The sequence below is a fragment of the Drosophila bipectinata genome, chromosome 2L (genome assembly GCF_030179905.1).
Source record: "Drosophila bipectinata strain 14024-0381.07 chromosome 2L, DbipHiC1v2, whole genome shotgun sequence".
In the NCBI taxonomy this organism is placed as follows: domain Eukaryota; kingdom Metazoa; phylum Arthropoda; class Insecta; order Diptera; family Drosophilidae; genus Drosophila; species Drosophila bipectinata.
In genome coordinates this window covers 14,684,773-14,707,391 of record NC_091736.1, presented here as the reverse complement: position 1 = coordinate 14,707,391, position 22,619 = coordinate 14,684,773, and the positions used below count along the sequence as shown (strand labels likewise).

General features: G+C 40.8%; 1 protein-coding gene across 2 annotated transcripts; it reads left to right on the top strand.

Annotated features, from left to right (window-relative positions):
* The first annotated feature begins 1,122 nt into the window (after positions 1-1,122).
* Positions 1,123-5,142, top strand: LOC108125550 (uncharacterized). 2 transcript variants are annotated; one of them, XM_017241771.3, is made up of 7 exons: positions 1,124-2,551; positions 2,601-3,052; positions 3,112-3,440; positions 3,509-4,034; positions 4,095-4,361; positions 4,414-4,563; positions 4,621-5,142. In XM_017241771.3, exons 1-7 carry the CDS (start codon positions 1,207-1,209, stop codon positions 4,753-4,755), a joined length of 3,204 nt encoding a protein of 1,067 aa, XP_017097260.2. In that variant the 5' UTR covers positions 1,124-1,206; the 3' UTR covers positions 4,756-5,142. The 2 variants fall into 2 exon arrangements, with proteins under 2 accessions (XP_070133050.1, XP_017097260.2); XM_070276949.1 differs by lacking the exons at positions 4,095-4,361; positions 4,414-4,563; positions 4,621-5,142 and having other exon boundaries at positions 1,123-2,551; positions 3,504-3,674.
* The last annotated feature ends 17,477 nt before the right edge of the window (positions 5,143-22,619 follow it).

The window sequence follows — 22,619 nt, the reverse complement described above, 5'->3', positions numbered from 1 at the left end:
CGTTATAAATGCAATATATGGCATAAGTTTACGCACTGAAATTCCAACCTCCTGCCTCATGCTGCAGATCCTTTGCCCCTTTGGCTTGTATAAATTTGCAATATTTTTATATGGCTTTTTTTTCCCCATCCAGTTACAGGTCAAGTGTTAATTTTTGTTCCTTTATTTCGCTGGCACTTTTTTTTATTATTGTTCTTGTCGCTACGTCAACGTGTGTGCACATTTATGGGAAAAACTTTTGCAGAAGTTTAATTTAAAAAATGCATTTCCATTGACTTTGTACAACAAACTTTTGATGAATGAAAATAACACAAAACAACGAAACGAGAGGGAAAATGAAATCAAATAAATTGAGTCTCTTTGCCCCTAGTTCTGTGCATTCAATTCAATTTATTCTGCCACTTGTCTCCTCCGAGGGAATTAATTACTTGGCAACTGCTTGCCTTTTAATTGTTATGTCTTTCAATGGTTTTCTTCTAATAGGAGGGGAATAAGGAGAAAAAATATCCTTGAGAAGGCGATAAATCCATTGTACTCTCATTACCCTAATGCAGTGGCGGAATGGCTTCACAGATGACTGTACTTACCATGTCTGATTAGATGAAATCCTCGGGTGCAGCAGATGTTAGTTTGAGGAGCGAATCCAACCTGTCATACAATATTCACAGGGCTGGGGGCTTCGTGGCGAAATCTTCTTAACACTTTTCCAAAAAATTGTTTACGACCCCACCGTGTCTAATAAAACTTCGTCTGCGAGCCATAAAGCCCTCACATTTCCCGACCAAATGCCATACGACTCTTGGCCCAGACAGTTCCCAGAAAACGGAGCAACCAACTTGTTGAAGTGTTTATTGTTTAGAATCCCGCGGCGTCGGCATCAAAATACATAAAACATTTTTGTGCGTGCGCATTTTATTTTGTTTTTGGCCATCTGTAAATAAAAAACGTTGAGAGCCTCAAAGTGCGGGTAAGTAACCATTTTTTTGAAAACAATTTTAATGTTTCAGCGTGTGTTTTGAGATCTTATTTCGTATCTGATTTCTCAAGGATTTATTTCAAGCGAGAGCTTTAAAAATAATAAAGGGTATATTTTATTGCCTATCTCTTTCAAAAAATCATCAAGTTTCCATGCATTCATGAGTCGATCAACACATCAGTTTGAAGTTTTTCCCCAGCACACCTATATTATATTAAATAGCACTCGCAATGGAACGAAGCACTGTTACCGCCAAGAACACAGTCCGCAGGACTTCCAGGACAACGCGTCGAAAACGTGCTGTTCAAGGACGGTCCTCCGCCGGCCAGCAGGAGGAAATAGAAGAAGAGACGACAGGAGAGAACCAAGAAGGAGCAGAGGCCACAAAACAAAAAATACAGCAAAGGGTATTTCTCTACATCCAGTTGAACGAACTGACCAAGTTACCGGAAACAGGGTATCCGCTGGAACTGCATTTGTATCACTCCAAACATACACTGCAAAAAATGCAGGAAAAATACACCACAGAGACAATTATTTATCAGCACGAATTCAATCTCCAGAAGCCTGTCTTTGCCATGGGTGTACTGCAGGACGATATCGAGGACATGAATATCTTTAGCGATAGTCCGCTAGTGATTAGTTTGTACCAAAAGATTCCGGCTCATCGCAAAGGAGATTCTGAGACCATGAAGTCGCGAAGTGGCACAGAAACTTCGGAGGCCAACGAAGCTACTGGCCCAAAGAAGACTAGGAGGTCAAGGACTAGCAAGAAATCATCCGACTCCGTTCTAGGAGACATACTAGAGGGCGACATGGAAGAGGACTACGGTTGGGTGCCCGAACGCTTGGAGCTCCTGTCCCGAGGACACTGCGATTTGTTGCAACTTTTTCAGCGTCGCCGATTCATCAGCGACGTCACTGTCCTCTTGTATCCAGAGTATGACAGTCTATTGCAGGCCAGGGGCAATCAGAAGATCACATCTTGCAGTATATGGCACATGTACTCGATCCTGCCCATCCTCAAGGAGTTTAACTTTACCAATTTGGCCTTTTTGACGCTGGAATCGATCTACAATGTTCCGGAGGAGCTGCACCACAAATCTGCGGAACTGGGCATACAACTGTCCTTTCGGTCTCGATATCCTGAGGGCGAGGAAGGAATTTTTCCAGTCATACCACTGTGCACATACTTTGGCTTTCTGTCCCAGATCATTAGTGACCAGAACACGAGCATCGTCTGGGAAAACATTAAGCGGGATCTGAACCCCAACACCAACTTCAGTTCCAACCAAATGGAAACCAATTCTCGCATTAAGCTACCTCGTATCTTCAGGATGCTTCTGTGGGAAAAGGATGTGAACTTTCGCCTGCATCTCATCGATCCTGTAACGGATTTGGCTTTGATTAACAACTCCTTGCATCGCTTTGTAATAAACGAGGATATGCGAAAGATTCTCGAGGAGGCGGTGGTTCACAACGATTATGAGTTGTTGGTGCAATTTTATCAAGAAGTCCCCGAAAATGTTTTGTACGAAGGTGTGATAAATCCCAGTATTTTTGGCTATCCAGGAGGTAAGTTTTTACTTTCGCGAATCAAAAATTTCATTTACTTTTTTCATAGTTAACTATTGCCGTTTTGCGACACTTTTAAAACCCATCCTGGAGAATCCAGAAGAAGCGACAGAGTCTCCACGGACTACCTGGCAAATAGGTCCTATGTTCTGCACTCTTAAGATTTGTTTCTTTCAACCGCTCTGCCAAAGGAATGAACCCCTCGACAAGTTCAACGAAAGTCTTCTGAAAAGAGCCAAGCTACGTCGCTGTTTCGATATAGAGTTTCTAAATGAAAACGAAGAGGAGGAAAATCGCAATGTTCTACTGGAACTGTATAGAGCCTTTGATGAGCTCATCTCGGATATGATCAGCTTTATTATAAAGCGAGAGGTGGAGAGTATTGATCAGAAACGTGATTTCTTCTGTTGCCAGTTGGGAAATCTCAGCAACTTGTTGCTAAAGATCTGCGGTTGTGATTTTAATGTTCGGATGCCCACATCAACTAATATTGAATTTAGAGTGAGTTTCAGGATATCATTAGTAGAATAAAAAATTTATATATTTTATTGGATTTTTAGGAAATGCTAACCCACATGTATCAAGAGCTTATGGAACGTGTTGAGGGGATTTTGAATAACTGCTCCTGGCAATGCTGCGATAATAATCTAGAACAGGAATATGATCAGCTAAATCTAGTTCGCCTGATGGATGAAATGCGAATGGTGTCCCAAATCGGTCTCCGGGACATGGCCATTCAGATGTACGGGGAAATTAAGAACCAAACCACCAGCCAAATCAACTTTGACTATGTAACTCTGCTCAACAGCGTCGAGAATTTGCAGTTTGCTCAAGCAGCTAGATATTTTCAAAAGCCACGATCGAGTGAATGGAGTGGCGTATATTTTACGTGAGAAATCAAGTTACTTTTCAGACAAAAATTACATAAAATATAACTACAGTCTCTCTTTAGCACAGCCAGTTGCTGCAGGTCTATGTTGATTACATGATGGATCTACGATCGACGGACGAGGAAGTCCAAGCCGTGTCTTACTCAAATTTATTGGATAATCTGCGACAATTGGCCACCAAGAATAGCTTGGAGGTTGAACCATGGATCTTGCTTTATTGCTATTATAAGCTGAACAACTATTTGCCCGGCATGGAGTACACACGCTGGAAGTTCGAGAATCTCTATGAGATTCCTGGAAAAATTTTCTCATTCACTCCGCGCTCTCTATACGAATTGTACATGCCGGTGGATTTTGCAATGAGTAGCAGTAGCACGACCATGAATGTACACTTTTATCCAGTTTTCAAACTATTTGCAAGATTGGGGGCTTATGTATTTGCCGAAACTGTCTTTGCGGAAATAGAAACTTGTTTTTCACCTTCGGAGGTGTATCTTATAAGGACTACTCTGAAGATATTGCAAAGACAGATCGATGAGACCTTTACAATTCTGAATATTCCCACAACCAATGCTGTGACGGCCCCCTTAATGGTGAGTTATAAAATTTTCTTTGAATAACTATTTATATTTTAAATTATATATCCTTCAAAGCGCTGCTATCAACTTCACATTAATGGCAATGTGGAATATGCCAGGGGGCGTTGTGATGAGGCCCTTCAATATTTTCAGCAGCTTCTGGCCATAACCGAGGCAGATGATAGGTTACTCTTTAAGCTGAGTTTTATGAGGCTGGGACAGTTGGCCTTTGAGAGGGGCAACTATGAGTTGGCCAATGAGGCCTTTGATATTTGTGTACCGTCTAACAGAAAACATAGAAGTTTTATTGCAAACTATAGCAAAGGATTAACACTTTATCATGTGAGTTTTTAAAGCATTACTGAGTTAAACCCTGTAATAATTTCGCTCTTAGCTAAATCGCCTGCAAGACTCGATTTCATATTTGTCCCGCTGCACTGAAATGGAGATTTTTGTTCCCGATGTCTGGGGTTACTTGGCGACCATCAACCTGAAATTGCAATTAAACAAAAGAGCTTTGGATTGCTGGAAAATGGCCAAAATGGTAAGCAAAATTGTTTAACTGTTAATATGTTTTTCTTTAAACAAAATATTTTGGCAGTACCCGGAATTGTTTATTAGCAAAAGCGTGTATGCCGAGCTGGATAAAATCAAATATTCTGATGTCCATTTACTGGTTGATAACGATGGCAATCCCGCTGAGAAGCCAACGCAAATTAGCACCATGTGCCTTTAAAAGACTTGGCTTAGAAAGTTTGTAAATCTCGGAGAGAATGTTAATTGTTCTTTGGCAGGTAAAGACGTCCTAAATAAACAAGCTCGGAGTCACGCCTTTCATCAAACTTTGTGTGGTTGTCCTGCATTTTAAACTAAATTAAGTATACGAAGCATGGAGTACCTTATATCCTTGTGCGATATGTTAACAAGGTATTTGGGTCCCATGACGTCCTTCGAGCTGGCGGCTGTCAAAATTTTAGCCGCAGAGCGACGGCCCGAACGTGAATATGCCAACACAATGCATTTTTGGCCAAGGGCAGACCGCCACAGTGAAAGCGAAAACAAAACCAACAACAACACAACAGAAACAAGTGAGATACGCAGTTAAACCCTTTTGGCCAACACTCAACCCATGACAGGTGTTTGCACTGCATTTAGTTAGTTGGGTGTTTCAAATTTTCTAATCTGTTTGAAAAAAATATTTTTACAAATTTAATTACTAATTATATTTCAAAAATTCACATCCTTATGTAACTTATATCTATTCTACTATTCTATCCATTATTTGCTATCAAGAGCAACTGGCGTTCGTTATCCTGGCCATCCTGATGTCCTGTTTTTGTTTACCTGGCAACGAGTGCTCTAAAATCCGCTTTGACAGCTCGCCTGTCAGCTCAACTCAAACCAAGCTGGCTGGGCGATGGGCGGAGGGCGACTGGGGTGGCCCAAAGGGCCTATGGTGGGGGTATATAGAATGTACCATGCTCATGTGATGTTGGGAAGCTGTACACTTTTTGCTTGTCTTGTTTGGGGGAACCCTCAACTACATATGCTAATGACGGGGGCAGCTGAAGTGGGAAAGCGGGATGGTGGAAGGAGGCGGGTCCCAGGGACAGCCACTCAGCTGGGGCTTTTGAGCTAGTTTAAGGCCAACAACTCTCGGCTGCTGAGCACACACATTGCCACACACATTGGCTTCATCAAAATGAAATTTGTGAGCAAACACATAATACGAAACGAGTTAGTTGGCAGAGCGAGCGCCCAGGTGGCTGGGACACATGCTGCTAATGTCTAAAGACGGCTTTAAAATGCATTTTATCAGCACTGGCATCACGCATACGCCGTGTGAACGGCGTCGAAAGGACGCTTTTGTCGCCGCACGGAACAAAATCAATTAGACTCATGCATTTACATGCCCCGATTGCAAATGCCACGCCCCCACCCCACCCATCGCCTCGAAATGCACAGCAACAACAATTGCAATTTAATGTTCTGCCAGCACCGGCTAATGATAATGTTGTTATGGGCCTATTATGGCTGTTGTTTGCGGGTTCCGTGGGGTCTTGGTCGGGCTGTGAGCACATGTCATTAGCATTTGCATTATGCGTACTTTGCCGTCTGACAGCACTCAAAGTGATGCAGTTAGGCAGCCAAACCCCCTGGGCATCCGCCCGAAAACACCAAATGAAATTAAAGCAGCCAGAGACTAGAATTGATTGGTGGAGAGTCGAATGTCGAAATGAATCAGATTTAAAATACGTTTGTGTTTTAATAAAAGAATTTTCTAATTTCTTAACTGTAGTAAAATCTATAGTCTTTGTCATCTTTAGTCTTAATAATTACATCTTCAAAGAGCTTAACAACACAATAACGTCTTCCAAGAACACAAATGATATTGAATTGCTTTGAAGAATATCAAACTGTAGAAAGGGAATACCTAATCCCGTAGCCATACGACCCACGTTCAAGGCCAACTCGCACACGAAATATTAATCCTTATGAATTTTAAATGCCTGGTTATGCCAAAATTCCGAAACAAGGCCACATTCCAAGCCCGGAGCTCACAAGTTCAGCCTTCGACTTGGGTTAGGGGAGGAGGGAAAAGTGTTGAGGCAAACCCGAAGCAATTTCTAATCAAAATATACGATGGACAGGCCAATATGCAAATACCATGTAAGCAGCTCAGTGGCAAAGCAGCTCAGCTTAATACCAAAATAGCTCAACTTTATCCATAACAGCACCGCACATATCTTCAGGACTGGGCTAATATCACGGCGCATAAAAATTCGCCAAACAAGAACAAAAACTAGTGCACAACATCTGCCCAAAAAGTATGCTAACCATTCTCGCCAAGAATTAAGTTGGCAAAGAGCTAACGTGAATTTTACACCAGAAGTGAATAGAAGGGCGGCGGAATGTTTGCCCGGGTGTGACATGAAAATTTCATTTGAAATTGAATATGAAAAAAAGAATGGGACACTCGTGTGCGCTGCCGCCTGTGCGTCAGCTGCTGCAATTGACAATTATTATTATTGTCAGAGTGCGAATGGTGGGTTTTTGTATTGGTGTTGATATTCATATGGTGCAGCGCAGGGTGCGGTATGAATACCCGTACTGCTCATAACCAAGCACCGAAAATTCCTCGACATCCGTCGGCTTCAATAAAATTCAATGGTCGCATTAAAATCATTTAAATTCTATTGTTTTGTTTTCTCAATTCTTGGGTGATTTTTTTCGGATTTCCATGTATTTTCTTTACGACTGTCAACCGCACATATATATAAGCAAACATGTACTCGCATATGATATACAACAACACGGACGGTGTGTGGCACAGACACGGTGAGTGCCACATAAGCTGTTTTCGCTACGGATTTAGGCGATATCAGTAAATGCATATTTAATGGCCTGGCGATCAATACGATACACGGCATCAGCACTCCCGATTAAAGCCATTTATATGGGGGAGAATTAGATTAGTTTACAGAGCTTTTGCAATTTAAGTCTTTAAAATCAACCTTAAATGAAGTGTATATCTGCACTGATAAACCCTAATCAAATCCTCAAATATATAAAATGAAATCATTTCCGTCACTTTCAATTCATAACTGCAAGAGTGCCACGTTTAGCTTCCAAGAACTCGCAGGTGTCTTCCATGGTTAACCCTTCACCCCTCCCATTTCCTGCCATTTTTTTTTTTTTACTTTTTTCTACCAGCACATGCTCCAATGTTTGCAAATTTTCAACTTGCGAAAAAATGCGAGGACAAAACACGTTGAATGCTCAAAGCACGCAAGAGCGAAAAGAAGAAAGGTTTGGGTTTACTTTTTTATTCCTTTCTTCCTTTTTTTTTTTTTTTTGCTCTGCCAAGGATCTGTCGTGTTTGCATAATGCCAGGCAGTCAACACACCCACCTACACCCACACACATTTGTGTTGGAGTGGAAAATAAGTCAGCGGTTTTCATTTTACAATTTGATAGCCGAACACGAATTTTCAGCTGACAGGAGACAGGGTGAGGAGGAGTCGTTTGAGAGAGCTCTGGCAAAGGATTTCCACGTTTGTCCTGTTGATTTGTTTGTTGATTTGCGTAAGTAGCATTTGAAGGCGTGGCCAGGTCCTAAATCCTTTGCCGAGCAACTTTATGGCCAAGCACTTTTTGCATTTGTCGCATTTATAAATTATTTAAAGTGGCATAGCGCCAGCACCATCTCGGCTTGGCTTGATGAATGTGTGCGTTGACCAACCAGCTCGTTGACCCCGTGACCCCAAAAAGAAATGCAGCACCACTTGTCTATGCAGAGTGCTGTAATACACTACGAGAAATAAGGATAGGGTTTGGTTTTTTCAGAAAATTATGAGATCATAATCTTTTCCTTATAACTTTCTGTATGCTTTTGGGACCGATTTAAAAATGTATCATTTGTCTTATTTATTTATTATACATCCTTAAGAAAACTTTAATTTTTGTGTATATTTTATGAATGTTTTTTGGTGCATCCTCTGGCAGATGGACCACTGACATGAGTCGACCATAAACAGTGGCTAAACAAGGTGCTTAAATTATGCCACAAGATCTGAAAGCTGGTTGTAAATAACAAGCCGGACCGGCGGCTTTCCTGCCCCTCACGCACCCCTTATCCAAAGCATGCATTCATATTTATGGTTGTCTATCTGTGGCGCCCCCAAGATCCCCCCTCCAATTCTGTTGACAAGGCCATGCGTTGCCTGCCACAAAGAGTGGCACCAACCGCCCACATCCTTCAGCCCACAACCCATCTGCTGCGAATCCTGGCTTGTTGCTAGTTGTTGGTCACATGGCTGGATGACTTTGGTTTTGAGAAATCAACGCGTTTATATGTAGCTACATGGGGGTGTGGCTATTTATGTGTATCAACATGTGTGTGCCATTGCTGGTGTAGCATATTTGCTCGAGTGTTTGTGTTTGTTTAGCGTTACTCAGCTGGCTCCTGTTTGCTCTCACACAAATGAATATCAGTGGCCGGCGTTTAACTTCTGATGCCAACTCAGTGCTGAGAACTTAGCGGCTTTAAGCCAATATTATAACAAAAATTGGTTCAAATTAACTTAAAACTAAAAAATTAGGGCTTAAGGTTAAAATTTAAGGTTTGCAACTTGGGTAAATAGTTGATTAATTTCAGGTAGCTGTCAATAACGTGGTTTATAGTTGCCAGTTCAATAAATGGTGTTACCTTCCTGATCTCAGATCTTCGATATTTATTTGATTTATCTATTTATCTATCTATTTTATTTATTTGAGGGAAATTGCCATATTTTTGCTTATAATTATCCGATCGACAAATTTTATATCTTCCCGAATTTAGATCTTCCTTCAAAACCTGGAACACTAAAATTTGACTCAATTTTTGCAATTTCTTAAAGGGATAACCTCATAATTTCGGTCAAAAGTCGGCCCAAATTTGTATGTATATCCTTATTTTCACGATATTTTAATGCAAATTGAAGGCTATTAAAATTACGAAAAGGTATTCCTTCTATTCCATATTAGCTACATTATGTCTCAAAAGTTTGCGGATGTGGTAGATTCATAAATGGTGCTTATTTATTGAATCGGATGCGTAATGGATAAGTTATTGTTTTCTAAAAGGTCTCACTTAAAGCTTTTTCTCCCTTTTCATGTCCTTCATATTTGTAATGCAAGTCTGATAGAAAACAAAACTCTTCCAATTTTAGTACACACTTTTCCAGGTGACCATTCTTGTGTGTCAAAACTCACATCCTTCCGTTCTTCCTGAGCAAAATGTTTTTAATTAAATTCGGATCGAGAAGAGACGATTTCCTGAAATTTAATTGCGTGTGGCTGCAAACCTTGTTTACATTTTCCGTAAGCCCTTCGAGCGGTCTTTGATCCAAGGACTCCCAGACCCGTTAAAACATTCTAAGCAATGGCTGTCGGTTGCCACTAAAAACAATATAAACTGCAAGGACTTGGGACAGATACAGATACACAGCTCGGGGGGAAAAAGAGAGGGGAAAATAGAAGGAAATGTAGATGTAGATACTCGAGAGGGAATGGTGGCAAAGATAAAAAATAATAAAAATTCATAAATGAATGCTTGAGCGCTTCTTGACACACGGAAGTTGGCCACCGGATGTGGAGATGTATAAGTGTGAGTAGCTGTCTGTGTGTGTGTTTGTGGCTAGAATGGCACTTGAGCACAATTGCTGTTGTTGTCCATGTGGGGCAATCACAATCCGAAAGACAAACGCCCTGCTGACTTGTCTTTGTGAGCCTGGATTTTGGTGTTGTTAGCAGTTCCGGCTTTCAGGCAGCTCAAGCCCAAAAAAATAAGCATTTTCGGTATTTATTTTATGTTGAGCAATTTTCAGACAAAGTCCGAAAATTGTTGACAATTTTTGCCAGTTTTCTATTTTAATTCTGCGAACTCCGACTCATTGGAATGCGAGTTTATCTGCCCGGAGGTTCCGATGAAATTATTGCATTTCAAGAGATCTCTGCTGTCAGTGTTCTTGGGTATTTAAATTTATTGGGGCCCCGCCCCGAAATCCATTTCGCCTCACTGGCCCGGCCGACACTTCCTTTATCCTTTATCCTTTTCCGTTTGCGGCCCGCAATGGGCCAATAATAAACAGTTTCCGTCACTTGTTTGACATATCTACGAGGCGAAATCAGATTGTACGTTTGTGTGCTTAATGATATGTACAAAGGCCTGCCCAAACATTAACCCTTTTGGCTTGGCCAATTGTGTGTACGAGTGTGTAAGTGTGCGTCGAGCGAGTGGACAAATATAAAGCATTCGTGCTATGCGGTTATTGCTTGATTAATTTCCGGTCAAACGGCTCTAGACACTAATGACTATTTAATGTTACAATTTACACTTTATTGATTCGCATATATCTGATTGTGTTTGTGTCAGCATAATCGAGGCATTATGTCAAGCTGTCACGACCACGCATTAAATTAACACTTTTGCCCAACTTTTGTTCACTCGTCAGTGAAACTTATGAGCGGAGCCGAGCCGACCCGCTTTTTGAAACAAAAGAAATTAGCCAAGTTGACAGCTTTTGCTCTTGCTGCTTTTGAATTTAACTTGAAAGCTCTCCCCCGAGAATTTATGCAGCATTTTTTTCAACTTTTTGATTGTTTTCCTTATTCGTATGCTATTTTCCCGTGTTTTTTTTCCCCCATCATGCCAAGGGTAAGGGGAGAAGGATTCTGGGAAAAGTGGTTTGCATTTTGCCTAATGCGACGTTGCATGAAAACGAAAACAGCAACGTAAACAGAAAACAAAATAAGAATTACGACAGTGAGACTAAATCGACTACTTAATGCTCTCAAAGTCATTAATCAGTATGAAAATCCAATGGATATTTCATAAAATATGGTAGCTCTTTGAACAACTATAATTTTACTTAACAATTTAAGTATTTATTTTAAATATTTCTAGTAATATTTAAAAAGATATTAATCCAATAAGTATTCAAGAAATTTTATGTTACCCAGCAAAAACTAAATTTTACTTCTCTAATGGCTAGCAAATCTGCAAAAAGTACAACCAAAGCGAATATTTTGCATTTTCCATATGCAGAAACACAGACGCTTTGGACTTGAGTGACCCCCGGGGATTGGGGATTTGGTTGGGACCAGGACCAAGTCCGTTCTTAACTGCTGCCTGTCACAAAATGTGCTGGACTTTTTCAGTGGTCTTTGTGGGAGTGCATGGGTTCATGGATAAAGGCACTGGAACTTAAAGAGTTTTTCTTTAATAAAATTTAATCAATAAAAAAAGGAGGCAAAATACCAATTGTTAGTAGTTTCAAAAGATGCTCAAATAATTAATTTAAATTAACTTTTCTTTGGGGTACAGATAATGATTTGTCTCAGTGTTCAAATGGCAAAGAGAAAGGAATGCCTGGCAAAGAGTGGCTTGGCGTGTTTTTCAGTCGGAACCGGTTGAGGCTGAGCCTATGGGAATGGGACTCTGTGGTGGCTGCCACTGGATGTTGGACTAGTCCTAGCTATTATTTTCCAGCATTATCTCATCATATTTTGTCGTTGCGTTTGTGCTTGCAAAATTGCTAGAAATTCCTGCTACTGCCAATGCTCCTGCCCCGCTCTTGAAATCGCAGGAGAAGGCTGGAAATGAACGCAGGAAAATAATTCGGACCCGGCAGCCTGTTTATGGCTACGAGATGCGATCCCAGCTAGTTCCCAGAAAATACTCAAGAATTATGTGCTGGCTCAGGCTTATCCTTCAGACAGAAACATACATGGCCTAGCAGTTCATCATCGTGTGTGGTGTAGGAATTTTTGGCTTTCAACTCACGTATTTTATTACATCGTTATTCATGATATTGACTCTCGGCGGATGAAAAGTTTTCGCCCGAACGCCCACCCGCCCGCACGAGATATTCAAAGTGCAGTTCGATAGATTTCCCAGCCATAAAGAATACATTAAGTTTAAGGTCCTGCCTCGGCAGGCAGCACATAATTAAATTGATTTCCAAGTTCCTTTTTCTCTCATTTCTCCCGATTTATGACCATGTGCGATAAAGTCTATTTGAGCAAATTGAAAAGCGAGCAACGAGTTTGATATGAGTATGTTGCTAAAAATGGCAGCATAAATTGTGAGTGCATAAATTATAAATGCCGAAATTTATACGAGAGCGGCTATGACGAACATGCCATGTTCTTTTTCTTTTTGGGGTGAACAACACCATTCCTTAGCCTGATGTTTAACTTATGAACTATGCGCTTTGTTTTGAGATATCTGGGCATCCCCTGCTTGCCTTTTGCTGCTCGTGCTGACTTTGCAAAACCCTCAAATCCCCGGCAGCACTAAAGTTCATATCAAAATACCAAAGCAAATATTTATTATCCATGTGTGCGAAATGAAACTCCAAACTAAACTCGAGCCACTCACCTCAGCAGAAAACTAAAAACGACAACAACAAAAAGTCTAAGCAAATTTTCGAATAGAAATTATTTCAGGTATTTTAATAAACAACTAGAAGCGAACCAACCAGATGAGAAAGCTACTCCAGGAATATTCAGAAAGCTGCTCTCTTAGGTTTTTCTCGGCATTTCAAATATTTCTTTATAAGTTCTTGCCCCACACGGCGTATACGTGATAAAATCAAAGCCCGATGGTCTTGTCAGTTTCTTACCAAAATTTGAACGGTTTTAATTGCTTAAAAGTTTGAAGTTATAGAACTGGAGAATCCTTTTCATGCTAATTAGGATATGTTTCGCAATCAGGGTGTATTTAGGTGCCTCACTTGAAGCTTTAACTCAAATGGCAGCTCATTTTGCGATGTCATTTAAAACAAACATAAAAAAAAAAAGAAGCGAAAAAAGTGAAGTGCTAAAATTAAAGCAACAGCAGCTAATTACAAGGCGACCTAATTTTATGCGAAAGTGCGAAAAAATGGGGCCCGGGTCGGAGTAGAGGCAGGGGCCGGGGAGGCAGGCGCCAATAAATGGCAACGAGGCCAAGCACCTCCGAAAACAAACACAGGGAACCACAGGGAAATGTAGCGTTTCCCCACTCCATCTGGGCGGGAATTGTATCTGTGTGCTTGTTTTTTGCTAATTAGCGAATAACCGTGTTTAGATTGCAAACACTCATGCCAGGGAAAAGAAATAACAGACGCCGGCAAATTAATTGCCAAACAAGTGAGTGCAGAGTTGGCAACTGGAAATTGCCGTCACCCCAAACCTAAGGCCACAACAGGCCCGGATCCGGATACTGACTCGAATCCGAACCCGCACCCTAACTCCTACCCCATGCCCAAGCCTAATGTCCGCCTCACAAAAACAGTAACCGAAGTTTCAGCGAGAGGTGGCATATCTATTAGAATGCTCAAAGTTTTACTTTTTTTTTATATGTCAGTACTCTTAGATCTAACCTCGGTGTGGGTTGCAGCACGCACTTGTGTTGCAGTGAGGCGGAAAAAAATCCTGACCCGAGGCAACAGACATGAATGCGGTCGACGACAGCGGCTCTGAAGGTGACGTCGCCGCAGCTGCGCTTAGTTAATTAGTTTAGCAGTATGTTGGTATCTGTATCTGTATCTGTAACACTGACTCTTTCTGTATCTGTATCTGCAGCTGGGTCCTCCACTAGCATCTGCCAGTGTTTCTGTCATTTTGGGCCACTGGGAGTCGGAATGGGTATGAGAATGGGGACGTTGTTGCCTTTGCGTGTGTTTGCTGTCGGCGGTTGATCAGCAGCTCGCAGAATTTTCGATGGGAGGCCCTCTGTTTGGCAGTGTTTCCTGTTTCATGTGTCCTGTATCCTGCATCCTGTTACCATGGTCTTCAATTACAGCTGAACAAATTGTGACGACAACTGTTTGCAGTTCGCGACTTTAAAATCGCTTAGCCGGCAGCGGGCCTCGGATGGGATTTGTTTGAAGTGTTAAGTGGACGAATGCTAATTAGAGCTTCCATCAGCGGAGGAACTGCGATTTGAGGACCTCGATTCAGGGCTCTTATTTGGCAACTTGAGCACATTAAACTTGAAGATTTTTCAGTTCATTTTCCATGCATTTTCAATCCAATCCTTGGGCAATCAAGCTAATCTTAAACCTTATGTTTCAAAGACTTTCCATACATTTTAGCAAATTTAATTTGAGTTTTTAAAGGCTAACAATATCAACACCCGCAAGGACAAGGAAGGCTGGGGAAAGTGTGAAACTTTTATGTTGTTTGTTAAAATATAACCTTAAGCCCTCTTGTTGGTCAAGACAAGCAACGTTTCCCTCAACATCCCACCATTCCCCCCTCAAACAACAAAGTTGTCCAGAGACTTCCGAGCAATTCCCTGGGGTGTATTTTTCAAGTGGAGCCCGGCGAAACTTTCTGCCCATCTCCCACGGAGCTGGCATTAAAAATTGATGAGTTCTTAATTTGTGTTGCGCTGGCGCTGCCATATTGAAAATAGATTAAGTTCTATTATTTGCAGTCATGATGTGGATTAGCACGGACACTTGGCAAGCGCCTCGAGCTCCAGGAAAATGGGAAATGGAAAAAAGGAAGCCCGCTGCTGGCCAGTGTTGTTGCCTTTATAAACGTCATCATTAATCATGCTGACAAGGGCCGCTTGGATTTTCATTTTACGCTGCTGATGGCACACTCCCACTTCTGATACGGATTCTATTCTCAAACCCATTTCCATGGAGCTTTGCCTTTGGCCCAATGCCTTTACCAATATCCGTGGAAAACCCTATTTCGATTCCATGCCCCGTAACAAATTTTTGTTTGCCTTTTGCGTTGAGTTTGTTTGTATAATTTATGTTCCTAGCTGATGTGCAGGCCAACTGTCCGTTGCCATGCTCTCTACCGGAATTGGCCATGTCGAATGGATGGTGTGGAACTGGTTTTAAGCGAAGATGTGAAAAGTTTATAAAAAAACACTATGAAAAAAATGGGTTTAAAGGATGACTCTTAAAAAAAAGCGTTGTCTATTTTTTCGGGAAGCCTCTTTGTAAATATTATTATCCACTGTTTGGTGTTCCAATCAGTATCATATAGTCGGGGCCCCACTCTATTAGATACCACATCTTTCGAGTTATTTATGCGCAGCTCTGACTCTAATTGCAATTTCCGCGCAGTCGTGAATTGTTACAAAATGTATGGACCATCCGCATGCGACTTTCGCCAAAAACTCAATAATATTTGCCACATACACGCATTTTTGACAAATTTGCCAATGCGATGGGTACATCAGAAATTGCCCTGTCCGCACTCCGAGTGGCCAAGTGGTGAGGGGTGGCCCCGGGCATCTAAAATTTATTTATGGTAATTTCGTCAAACTGCACGATGTTGGGCACTTGCGTGGGCGGAAAGCATATATAACGCTGAACAAAAACACGACATTTTATCGAATGCCTGGCACAAGGTAAATTTAACAGATTGCCCTCTGCGGCCTGCCCAGATTTTTGGCATCCGTGTATTTGGAAATTCGGAATTTTCGAATTTGGTATTCCATTTACCATGGTTAGAGCCATAGCCATGGCCAGAGCCAGAGACAGTTGATTTGATTTGGCGCTCATCGGCGGGCGCAGTTCATTTTGCGAAAATTTAATTAACAATTTTGTATCGTTTTTATTGACTGCTCAGTCGTGTCTAGGCAATTGTGATTGCATTTTTTTTTTAGTTAGTGTGTTTTGTTTGGTTTTTGGCTGCTGCCAGACGATTATTTGCGTTTTTGTTTGTCTTCGATAGAGTTTATGTCATTAGCTTGGCGCACATTTAAATTTTCAAAATTAATTAGTTCAAACAACAGTGCGGTTTGTTTGTGTTTTCATAAAGCTACTGTTAACAAGATTTGTCTGGCATTTTTTGTTTTATTCCTCTGCAATTTAATGCCCAGACAGACAATGGCAATTTCGTATGTGAAGCGTAGCAATTAATATTAATATTTACTTTGCCATTGAGCTGATTTGTCAATAGGTTTTTGAAGGTTTTGTTTTTCGTTAATTAAAAATGGTTAATAATTAAAGTGGGTAAATATACAATTCATTTATGAAGGCCTGCTAATAAGTGTTATACATAATTGAATATTATATTTTTACAACCAACAGTAAAACGAATGAAAGGAAAAGCTTTCAAAGGTTCCAGTTTTTGCAAAAACAATTCAAAAACAAAAGCCTTGGAAGCCATCCCATCCCGAAATATGGACAAAAAATCTAAATAATATTTTTTCTCAGGATTTTGATGCAGGATGGCGGCGAATCGATCCAGAAATCGTTTAAGGTACTCCGCTTGAGAATCGGATAAGAATTGGGGAAGTTATAGATATCTCGGTGGACCCTGTAGGGGAAAACCCCATTTTCAAGGGGTTCCATCACGAAAAATGGACAAAAAATCTGAAAATTATTTTGTCTTAGGATTTTGATGCAGAAAGGTTGAAAAGGGATCTAGAAATCGTTTAAGGTACTCCGCTTGAGAATCAGATAAGAATTGGGGAAGATACAGTCATCACTGTGGACGCCATAGTGGAAAACCCCATTTTCAAGGGATCCCATCACGAAAAATGTACAAAAAATCGGAAAAATATTTTTGGGACTTTATCCTATGGCTGTCATATAACTGAACAATCGAAAAAAGTATTTGGTTAATATAGTAACTTTAGTACCAACCCAAAATATCGTTTCCTAAACTCTTCTTTGCTAATAACAGTGAAGCAGAACTTTTACACTTCGTATGGTCATCAAAAATGCTCCTTAATGATTCGGTCAATTAATTTTAGCCGTTGTACTTCCATAATTTCAATTGCTTTTTAGGAGGTCACAAATTTAGTTGCCCTCCTGCTTAGATTACTCCAAAACTATTACAAAAGAAATGAAAAACATTAAATTAATTAAAGTATAAAACAAAATCCTTTTTAATTAGTTTTATCCCTGGCAATCTTGCTAATATCTTCCATGAAATAGGGAATTTATTATTCCGACATTGATGTCGCTGGTGAACACTTCCTAATTAGACAGAGGTCCTGCGGCTGTAGGGCATCCTTTTGGGTGAAATGAGCATATAAGGATACACCCACACACGGCACACACCCAAATTGGAATGAACGTCGAAAACTTTCAACGCCACAATGAGGCATTGCGTATGGTTTAAGCCTTATTTATTTGCGGCCATAAATAACGCTTAACGCATCTAAATCTTGAACTTTGTGCGAATGCGTTGGGTTAGCTCGCTCAGTTGGCGATGGCCAATGAATGGGTACGGGAGAGGATACGAATACGGATCCGGATGCGGATGCGGATAGGGATGCGGGTAGGGATGGGGGTAGGGGCATGAGGTAAGAGTTGTTTACCCGTACTCAGGATAACTCGACATGGCTTAAACGCTTGCCGACCAATTCAAAAGCCAAAAGCTAGAAGACAATACAACATTTTTTAGGTATTTTCCCGGACCGAGATTTATGAGCAACCTTTTTTGCGCTCCCCTGAAGGATAACGGGTAATGCTTTTTATAAAATCCTTTAAAGTTAACCATATTTTCAATGTCCGCATTTTCGCCTTACTTGTTTCAAGTTATTTTCTTTTTTCAGTTTATTTAGAAGAATAATTTATAGTTGTCGCAATTGTTATGCAAAATGTGGGATGCTGCAAAGGATCGGAAAGTGAAAGTTGGTTAAGACCTTGGATGGCCACTTTTAAAATGCACTTTTTCTGGAAGAAGCACTTTTTTAAAAATTTATTCGTTTTTGTGTTTTCAAAGCAAATTCCCTGCCAAAAGTAAAGAGTGCATGCATTCTGGGTCAAAGTGATGCCTTTCAAGGCTGTCAGGCTTCCACCCACAAAAGTTGTGCCCTTTTCCTGTCCACCCAATATCCTTGTACCCTCGTGTCCTGCCACACCCACACACACTCACAGATATTGGCTCGGCAAATGTCAGTTTTGGCACCTACAACACTTTGTTGAATTTTTGCGTTTTTGCTTTTTCCGGAATGTTGCGTGAGTGAATATTTTTGGATGGATATCTGGGACAAGGCGGCGAGTCAAAAGCTTTTACCCACTTTCTCCTGGCGTTGGGGGATTTTGCTTACAAATTAACATATAAATTGATTTTTCGCAGCAACAGCAGCAAAGTGTTCGGCCTTTTTGAATTGCCGATGTGCAGCAGAAGGTGGCAGCATTGCAAAATCATTAGAAAAAACATTTAAAAACATTTTATTTTTAAAAACACAAATGGAGATCTTCTTAACTTGTTTACAATCAAAATAGTTTTCCTAAAGGTACAGATGTCTTTGTAATTTAATTGTTTTAATCAAGACTTAAAGCTACTTGTTTAAAACCAAACTGCTCGAAACGTAAATCGCTTTAGCGCTTTTCCCCACAAAACTAGGTCAGCCGGAAGTCGTATAAATTACAAAGCCTTTCGGAGTCCCAAAAAAACACATAGAACAGGTTTTCCTTCTTGCGTGCTAAGCTTGGATTCAGTGTGAAGAAAATAATCGTAGAGCTGCAATATCTTTTTATTTTATCTTTAAAATAACCACAAAATCCATTTAAATTATACAACAAAGGCTAGAAATAAACAAACAAAGGCTTAGGCAGGGCCCACAGGCCATCTGAGATCTCAGTGCGGAGGGTTCTGGCCAAGTTAATTACATTTAATACGCATGGAGAAATGGTGTGTGTGCATGTATATTTGCGATGGTTTTGACCCGAAACCTGTTTGGTTATTTGGTGATTTGTGTTTGGAAAATGTTCAAAAGCTTCCTGGGAAAGGGTTCGAGTTGTTTGGCCAGGATTTGTGTACGTAGTAAGAAAATATTGGGTCGTTAGTTGGTCAAAGATAAGTTGGAGGAAAGGAAATGGGTAACTTTAAAATGTTACTGTAGAAAGTGGTGAATTATAAATAATTATCTAGCCCTATTCGGTTAACTCGTCCAGCTATTAAACTGCTAAGCAAATATTTAATGAAATTAACATAGGTATGACTCGTGAAAGGTATCTAAGCAATGTAGCAACAGCTGGTTAAATTATTTTAATAGCTCGTCAATTAACATTGCCTGCCAAAACAAATTGAAAATTCCATCAGTTTGACAAAATAGTGTTAGAGCCTGGAGTTAAGAGGGAACGACCGATGGAAGAAGTTCCGAATCAAATTATCCTAAAGACGTTGACATTTCCCTTTGTGTTCGGTATCTGGCAGAATAGAAAGTTTTCCAAGTAGTCCTTTGTTCGTTTCATTTGTTGCAGCTTGGCGAAATTGATTTGTCAAGCAGCCACATTAAAAATTGACAACTAGACAAATTCCAGAAAGAAGCCGGCCTCCGAATACTTGTAGATTTTTCCAAGATAGATGTCAGGGACGATTCGACCGGCCCCTCACCCCTGTTTACAGTCAATATTTTATGAGTTTGAATTAATTTGAAGACATCTCCGCAGCTGCTCGATTCTTGGCCAGGCACGTTCCAGACCCTGTCCATTGTTTGTAATTTGAGTTTTGCAGTTTGACATATTTCGAGAGTCCACTCTCGTTTTCGGGACACTCAAAGTTTTTTGTAAACATTTTTCGTTGGAACGACATTATTAGTTATGCAAATTAATGTGCATGCATGCGTAAATGTGAATATTTAATTTTCGAGTCTACCAGGAACATGTGACAAAAGACCAGGATACAGGATACAGGATACGGGATACAGGAATCAGGATTTGTTTTCTTTATGACCCAAACCGTAACCAGACCGGCATATATATGAACCAAGTTGGCAATGGCACTTCTGATGCCAGGGATTTGAAATTGGCAAACTTTCGTGGCTCCAGGAAACGTGTCCCTGGGAAACTTATGTCAAAACTTTTAATTCGAGTATATTAAATTTATGCATTGCAGTCATCAATTTTTAATCGGCCTATTAAGACCACTCAGCGCTAAATCACTTTCAGCCTAATGACCAACAAAACTCTCCATGAATCACCTGAGTCCTGGCACCCTGCGATACATAGTTTACTTATGCATGACTCTGATTGCCTTTCTCGGGGCCGTAAGCCACACAAAATGTATTTAAGTACTTAATATGTATGTGTAATAATGAATACAGATCGAGTTGCCTTGAATCGTTTATTTTATGCACAAGCACTTCCGAACCACAGAGCAAATTTTATAACAAACATTAATTTTGGTTAATAACTTTATAAGACAAACTAGTCAGAGGCCGACTTACCAACATGTATCTACTGCCAAACATCCGCATCGGTTTGACTCAACATTTTTTACACAATGTTTTACGGAGGATGGCTAGGCAGAGTGGGGGTATATCTTACGTATAGTTTGGTCTTGGGGCATAAAATAGAATCGGAATAACCATACGATAAGCCCAATTTGTGCGCAGCTTTAGTGGCGCATTAGCCATACATAAAGCGGAGATAGACGCCTCCATATTTGTGCGTTGATGTGCGTCACTTCCGCTTGTAATTGTAGCTACAATGTCACAATCACTAGACCATATAAACGCAGTCCAAGTCCTTGGCGGTGGAGGATGAGGCGATGCCAAGGGAGACGCACACTAGCTATCGCCCTCACATAAACAACCAGAACACACACACGCATGCCGGGGAGTTGTGTGCGCTTTTAAGTGGCTCTGCGACTTGGCCACTCGGGCGCCATTCTACCAAAGTTAAACTTGGCCAAAGAACAGTGGTCTAAAGGCACAAAAAAATTGTTTAAAATTCTTGCTTATCCCGGAATTTAATTGGCGAATTGTCTAGAAATTGTGACAATAATTAACTTAAACCGCAGGTACACTTTCTTTAACTTTTTTCTTTTTACAATATACTCCCACCTAAAATTAATGAAAAGTATCTCCCCTAAATTCAACCAGTAATCAGATATCTAAAAGTATTTGAAAGTGAAAATCCAACTTAACAGATTCTGAACTGTTTGATGTAAAATTGTTGTCACGGTGCCTGGCAACCTCAGGCTGGTAGTCCTTTGCTCGCACTTGCCACTTTGTAAGTAGCCACAGCAAACACAAAGCCACACCCGACGCGTATCCCAAAGATACTCGACATTGGGGCGAGATAGCCCTGCATGTGTTTTGGTGTTTGTGCCTCATCCACACAACTTGTGCATTGCCTTGGCAATATTTACAAGTCACTTGTTTTTATGCCTACATTAATTATGCGCGCCTCTGACTTTGGTTTTTGGTTGTAGCCTGATGCTTGTCTTTGATTTTGATGGCGTTGCTGCTTCTCAGGCCGCAATTTCTGCTTGGTTTCTGGTTTTAGCCACCATCCTCAGTCTGTCAGCGATGTGGCTGCTTGAAAGGGAAGCTCCACACCCGGAATTCAAGATATCTCTCTACCCCCACTGAGATGGCCATATTTTTGCGGGCTTTAGACGTCTTTTTGGCTGCGTGGGCTTAAGGCATTTCCAATAAATTTCGACACTCATGTGGTGCTTCCGATGCTGCTGCTGCTTCTGCTGGTGCGGATGCTGGAGAGAAGCTCTTTTAAATTCGTTTCTTAATTGCCACTGCTCCTGATACTCCTCCTGCTTCCTGATGATGCTTGGCAGCCTTTGCTGCTCATAAATGTCAGGTCGAGGTAACAACTGGCTGCATTAACTGACCCAGATGTGCTTTTCCTTTGCTGACAGCTAGCAGCACTTTCTCCGTTTTCTCCGTCTTTTAATGACATTATTGCGCACTGAAACGTATAATGCGTCAGTGCCCGGGATTCAGTCCGGGTCTCCGGATTTCTCCTCCTTCTCGGTACGTGTCTCTGTGTGCGGAGCTGTGCGACCTTGCCAGCGATTTGATGCTTTCTCCACTTTGGGCTTACACTGCGTATGCGTGATGTGCGCGTCTTAAGGCAAGCGAAACAACCTTGAGCTGCAACATGATGCAAAAGCCGTCATTACATATTCTGTAACTCTCTGCTGCTGGTTGAGATTTTGTCTTTAGGTTGGAATAATTATTATTTAGCAACTAAGTGGGGAATTTTTGATTTGTGGCTTAGGGTTTATGGTTGGCACGTTAGTTACTTTAGTATTTTTGTCGCTCCTGCATTCAGATTTATAATTAACACATCTGAGATTCTTTTAATCAACTTAAGCGTTATTTGCCGACACTTCTCATTA

What these genes read in the sequence shown, in the direction of transcription:
- LOC108125550 (XM_017241771.3), top strand. Translation starts at nt 1,207, where the DNA reads ATGGAACGAAGCACTGTTACCGCCAAGAACACAGTCCGCAGGACTTCC. An exon ending in AAGGATTAACACTTTATCAT is followed by an intron (nt 4,362 to 4,413) that starts GTGAGTTTTTAA and finishes TTTCGCTCTTAG; the next exon opens with CTAAATCGCCTGCAAGACTC. An exon ending in GCTGGAAAATGGCCAAAATG is followed by an intron (nt 4,564 to 4,620) that starts GTAAGCAAAATT and finishes ATATTTTGGCAG; the next exon opens with TACCCGGAATTGTTTATTAG.